Genomic DNA, 6,389 nt, shown 5'->3' with positions numbered 1-6,389 from the left:
GGAGGGATGGTTCTGCCATCTTCGACAGAATTCCACCGCACGGTGCCCAGCGTTGCTGACCTCGTCGGGGGGCCAGGGATGGACACGGGTCTCTATTTCTGGGAGGTGCCTGTTGCATGGGAGGAAACATCTTTGTTTTCAAAAGTCTGAGGACACAGGAAGGTTCTCAAGGCAGGACTGAAGCTCACAGGTAGCGCAGGGCCCCGTGAGCCAGAGTGGGGGAGTCCTACAGTCCAGTATAGACCAGTGTGGACCAGAAGAGGAGCCAACGTGGGCCCAGGTCAGCAGTCCCGGGGCTTCGGGGAGGGGACAGGGGCTGTCCCTGCACCCCCACAGGTGCAGGCCTGGGGGTCCCAGTTGCTGGGAGGTCAGGAGCTGCAGGCCTGACCTCAGGTCCTGTAACCTGGGGGAGCATTTGGTGACCACCACACCGGAGGAAGGAAGGGAAGAGGCGTGGGGGGAGCACCCTCGGATATCAGTTGTAGAGTAGCTTGGATGCATCAGGCCCTGGGCCAAGAACTCGGGGAATATCGAAGTTCCCCGCCCTCACCCTGCCTGAACCTTGGAATCACCCGGGGAGCTTGAACAATGGCCTGCATCCGAGACTCTGATTTAATTGATCTGGGGTGGGGGGCCTGGCCATTGGGGTTTTGTTTATTTGTCTTAATGAAATTGTCCAGATGAGTAATACAGGGCCAAGGTTGAGAACCAGTGATGTACATGTTATCTCTGAATTCTTATTATGACCTCCCTGGTGGGGGTGCTGTTATTACCCTTAATAGAGAGCTCAGAGAGGTTAAGCTATTGGCTAAAGGCAGCACGGCTAGGGATCGACTAACCTAAGATTTCAGCTCGGTGCCGTCCGTCGCCTGAGTTCCTGCCCCGTTAACTCTGCCAGGCTGACACCAAGCTGGTAAATGTTTTTCCTTTCATAACAGAACTGAAAGCAGAACCCTCGTTCGAGAACTTCCAATACTGGCGAGGTCTCAGCCATTCGCTATGTCTTGTTCCACATAATAAGAACCGCAATATGAAAATGCATCTCAGAAAAGTAACATGCGCCATGCGCTAGGGCGCCATGGGTTATAGGCGCTCTCACAATGGCAGCTTGTGGTTATGAGTCCATTTTACAGATAAGACAATAGAGGCTTAGATCTCAGTCACTGGCCCAGGGTCGCAGAGCTATTAAGTAGAGAAATCAGAAGCCAGACCCTGGTCTTTCGGACCCCAGGGCCCTCACTTGTGACCAATGATCGGCGGCTTTGTGGGGTGTATGAAAATGCAGATGCCAGGGTCCCAGCCCCCTCCCCACAGCCAGTTCTGATTGGTGGATCCAGTGTGGGACTCGGGGACCAGCATTTTTAACAAGCAGTGCAGGGGGCTCAGCCCTAGGGGGGGGCATGCATCGGGCCAGACAGCAGAGCCCGCAGCTGGGCTGGGTGAGCACGCGGGAGGCTGGTTCCCCCCCGCCCCAGCCCCACCCCCACAGTCAGAGGCGGCAGCAGCTCCAGCGTGGTGGAGAGCAAGGCGCTAAAAAAGACCCCTCGACCCAAGTACCTTTCCTCTTTGCTTGTCACAATGTCTGAAAGTCCATCATCCACAAGTCACTGCAAAGTTCCAAGCTCCCTCTCTCCCCACTTCCTCTCCATTCAGACTCATTTGCCTGAGAGTGCCAGGCTCTGAGGAAGAGGGACTAATTTTTACTAGGGTGTGAATGACTTCCTTGGCTCCTCAGGGCATTGGATTCCTTCCTTGGATCCCCTAGGGCATTGGCAAGCGCGGGGGCATCCTAGGATCTCCTCCAAAGTCCCCCGAGGATATAAGTGAATATGACTAGGAACAAAGACTCTTGTAGCTAGGCTTGTCCTCCTGCTAGTGACCCTGCCCTGCTCCCCATCAGAGTGATGAAGCCCCAGAAGGCAAGAGAAGGTTGGACGCTGAGTCGGAGGAGACATGGCTTGTTTAGACTGTGAGAGGCTTCTCCGCGGTTCTAAACCGAGAAGGTGCTGGGACAGAAGACTGGAGTGAAGTACAGCGAAGACAGACATCTTCCCGGCTGGGCCGAAGGAAGTATGAGCTTTTAAAAGGGAACAAAGATGGAGAGGGGAGAGGGCGTGCTGGGGCCCGCGGGCAGGAAGGGGGGGGCCAACACCCCTGATCTTTCGGTCTGAAATAGGAGACAAAGTCGGCGGGCGCTGGGCGGGGCGGGCGGGAGGCACACCCGCGTGGTCATCTCTGGGAGGGCCGCGTCCTTCCTCCAGCTGGGCCCACGCGCGCTGATGCTGCCGTCCCCCCTTGGGGCCTATTGGTCGCTTAGTTCACCGTCTGTCTTTACCACTGTGTCCAGGGCCCAGGAGGCGCTCCCCACGGATCTGGGAATCTCGGAATGAATGAAGCGCCAGGCTCTCCCCCGGCCTGTGGCCGGACTCGCCCTCTGAGGATGTGGGCAGGTGGGCAGCCCGGCCTCGCCGCCGGGCTCTCCACCTGCTGGGAAGTGGACGCCCCTGTGATGCTGCGGGTGGAGCTCCAGCTTCTCTCTGGCCTCTCGGCCTCACTCCAGCAGCCCACACAACCTCCCGGGGAGCCCGCTGCTGTGCTGAGTGGGTCGGGGCGGGAGGGCAGCCAAGCACAGTCACCGACCCAGCCCTGGCTCTCACTTCCCCAAAAGGCACTTCTGGGGAGTCAGGAACAGAACTCATACCGTGCCCTTGCCGGGAATTCCGGAGATTGTGGGTTTATTCAGCACTTGCTTTTTAAAAAAGAAACAAAACCCCCCGAACAACCAAGTTCTATCGTGGAGGAACACACTCCACAGGCGCATACATGAAACGCTTCACGACGAGCTGTGTTTCGGACACATGACACGCCCCAGTGTTTTCCCGCCTTGTCTAGCCGAGCTCATGGAAAAAAATACAGAGCGTGAGCCCCTGTGTTTCCTTCAAGATCCACTAATGGTCAGGGCCTGGATATAAAAACTTGTGTTTTTCCTCGAGAAAAATTAATGATCTCAAGTAGCCAAGAATCCCAAAAGGTGGGGAGAAGACGCAGGTGTGCTGGAGCCCGGGGCTTGGGGTTCCAGCTGGAGTTGGAAGGGGCCTCCAATGTCTCTGTACAAGGAGGTGCACCTGCAAACAGCTCGGCGGGAGGATGGGGATCGCGCTCGGCACTCGCCCTCTGCCCTTACGGTGTCGTGCCTTGGACACGCATCCCCTTACCCGAGGCCTGCCCTGCCCGGGATGGCAGCCACTGGCCCCACGAGGCACTGGGCACCTGCTGGGTCTCAAAGACTTCGTGTGGAAGGAAGAACATAAAAGATCATTAATAAATGTGTATCTGGGTTACTTGTGGAAAGGATACTTGAGATATGTTGGGTTAAGTTAAATATGATTAAAATTAATTCCAGCTTCTTTTTTCCCCTCTCTTTTAATTTTTCCCCCAGTTGAAATTCTTCCCTCCTCTGCCCCTGCTCACACTCAGATCCTTAGGACCGACCGGCTGGCTCCGTTGGTGGAGCACTCGACTCTTGATTTTGGGCGGGGGGTCGTGAGTTCAAGCCCCGTGTCAGGTGTCGAGATTACTTAACTAAATAAACTTAAAATTTTCCGGGGGCGGGGGAAGCACAGGAAGGACTGTAATAGACAGTCCTATCCTCTGATTTTGCAATATCATTCCTAGAAAAACAGCCCGAGAAGTAGCCCAAAGGAAGTAAAAGTCAGAGGCACAACTTGCAGACTTCAGTGTAAGGAAGCGGGGTGCCCCTCGCGGGCAGCATGGGACGGGTTTGGCGGGAGAGAACTGCACAGGGCCACTCCGTGGGTCACATGCCACAGTCACAAGGCGGGAAGAAAGGAAGAGACCCAGGAACCTGCCGGGAACCCCAGACCCTGAGAAAGCAGAGCAGGGCCTGTGCCTCCGCGGCAGCTGCGTCTGTTCTCCGCGTTCCCCGTGTGTGTGGCCCAAGACTGCCGCGAGAAAGCCCAGAGCACAGATCCTTCGCTGAGCGAGGGCAGGAGCCTCCTCTCTCCCTCTCCCGCCGAGCCTTGCCATGGAGCATGAACTGAACACGTTGCCAGGACTCCAGGTATCACATCTAAAAAGAGCTTCTGCTCACCCCACCCCAACAGGTGGCTTTTGCAGCATTTCCACGGCCTTGGGTGTGATGCATCTGCCCTGGGCAGAACCTTCTGGACTTGCGGATGACTCAAGCTTCCTGCTAAGTTATCCCAGGATTTCTGCAACCCAGAAGTCCTTCCTTGGGTCCAACCGAGTCGTCTCGCGCTGTTGCTGGTTTTCTTATGTGTTTGGCTCTGAGCATGAACAGGACACCTAGAGCCCTGTCCCTTGGGGGGCTGTCTGGGAGCAGTGCTGGGGCCATCAGCAGGTGGGGGGTCTGGGGACGCCTGGGCCTGCCGACAGCCAGTGAGACCCGCACGTCCTCTCTAGAACGTATTTAATCAATATAAGACAGTGGTAACTTTTCAAACTATCTGCACGTAGGGGAAAAACTAGAAGGCAAAACACCAAACTCTACCGTGGTTGTTGCGAGGTTGTGGGATGTGGGGTCATTCTTTCCCCTTGTTTCCCTGAAGTTTTCATTTATCCTAAGAAATACCGAGAGGCCCCCCAGGCCTTGTCTTCACCAGGCTCGGCGGTCCCACATTCAAAGCTCCCCAGGAGGGCCGCACGCTGGCGGCCGAGGGCCAGGAAAGGGAGTGGCTCTCGGGACAAGCGATTCGTGACAGGGTGGGACTGGAAACACCAGGCCAGGCCCTGTCCACGGTGATTTCCCAGGGCAGCAGCAGGGGGCTGGGTGGGGATCTGACCCCAGCCCGGCGCAGCTTGACCCCGAGGCCACGGGAACAGGGGATGCCCTACCGGTCCCTACATGCTAGACGCACCCGGCTAGGTGTTTCCCGCACGGGCCCCAAGATGCAGCCCAAGGTTTGCATAGTCACCGCCTCGCCGCCTCACCCCCAGCACGGATCCACTAGGGTCCTCCCAGTTATCAGCTCCCCAGACTCACTGTCAGAGTCCAGAGAGGGCTAACCACCTCTCTACGGTTGACACAGCTCGCGGCCCATCGTTATGTCATTTCAACCCCCCAACAGACCCGCGGGAGAATGGAGGCCCAGAGGGGTGCTGTGATTCTGAGCTCCCCAGCCAGCGAGCGGCAGAGTGGACTTGCCAAGGCCACCGAGAGATCGGGCTCCATGCCCGCCCCAGGCGGCACTCGGGCGGCTCAAGCCCAGACGCTTACCTGGGTTGCCAGGGTGTCCATCCGGGAGCGGCTGAGGGGACAGCAGTGGCTCAGAAGCAGCTAGCAGGAGGCTTTCCTCGCCCACAGGCCTCCCGCCCACCCCGGAGCAGTGAGCCTCAGCCAGACCACACTTCCCCTTCCTGCTCAGCCCTCGGGCGGGGCAGGGGGGCCGTGGGGCCCACACGGCAGCCCATCCCTTTGCCAGGGACGCTGGCTGCCCGGGTCCCAGGAGCCGGCACCTCCTCCTGCAAGGCCCCGCAGAGGACGACCTGGTGTGGGGGGTCAGGCCGGGGGGCAGGCTCGGCAGGGTGGACGGGGTGGCTGTGGGGTCCCCGCACATGAGCCTGGCCATGCATTCCTGGCTGCGGCAGCTGGGCCTGGGGCTCCGAGAACGAAGACGCCGGCTCCCACCCGTATGGGCTCGGGTGGGACAGACAGAGCATCTCCACGGAGAGCCGCCGGAGGATGCCCGGGCCCACCCGGGGGCTGCTGAGCCAGCTTCTGCTGTCACTGTGTGCGGGCAGGCTGCTCCAGACACGGGCCCATTGGCCGTCCTGGGGGGCTGGGTCTCCATCTGCAGGGTCGATAGTCCCCAGCAGTGCCCATGGCCACTTTCGGCGGGGGCCGGGGCGGGGAGCCAACCAACCATTTTGTCGAATTGACCGTTCTGACTGAAACGAGCGTTCTGGCGATAAAAATAGCTACGCACAGGGTGCACTATGTCTGCCCGAGGAGAAAGGGTATTTCGGCTCTCCATGGTAACGATGCTACCCTAGGCTCCTGGTACGCGCTTACCAGCTGGCTTGCAGGATTCCTGATCTGCAGGGTGTGCGAATCTCCAGGTCACAGACACTGTGCTGGGGCCACCATCCAGCTGCCGGCCCGATGGTCCTGGACTCAGACTTGGGGCACCTGCAGGGACCAGGGTCCACCCCTGTCTGGCCGCATCTCCATGGGCCTGGGGGGTTATCACCTCCACCTCTCAGGTGAGCCCACCGAAGCTCTGCCAGGTCACGGCTGGAGTCGGCGCATGCGTGGCCCCCCAGGGCAGGACTTTGAGCCCAGGTCTGTCCGTGTGCAAACTCTGCGCTCTCTCTTAGGAGGGTTGAGCCAAAGCTGAGCTACTCAAACC

General features: G+C 58.7%; 1 protein-coding gene across 1 annotated transcript in view; it reads right to left on the bottom strand.

Moving 5' to 3' along the window:
- The window catches only part of LOC113938967 (SLP adaptor and CSK interacting membrane protein), a 19,995-nt gene extending 14,050 nt beyond the window's left edge, over positions 1-5,945 (bottom strand). Inside the window, 3 exon segments of the mRNA XM_027624468.2 lie at positions 5,258-5,303; positions 5,305-5,444; positions 5,446-5,945. Of these exon segments, the coding sequence (XP_027480269.1) occupies positions 5,258-5,303; positions 5,305-5,444; positions 5,446-5,700 (441 nt within the window). The 5' untranslated portion in view covers positions 5,701-5,945.
- Positions 5,946-6,389: the final 444 nt, after the last annotated feature.

The sequence above is a fragment of the Zalophus californianus genome, chromosome 16 (assembly GCF_009762305.2).
Source record: "Zalophus californianus isolate mZalCal1 chromosome 16, mZalCal1.pri.v2, whole genome shotgun sequence".
NCBI classification, from domain to species: Eukaryota; Metazoa; Chordata; class Mammalia; order Carnivora; family Otariidae; genus Zalophus; species Zalophus californianus.
The sequence above is the reverse complement of the archived record's forward strand: the minus strand, read 5'-3'. Positions and strand labels throughout refer to the sequence as shown.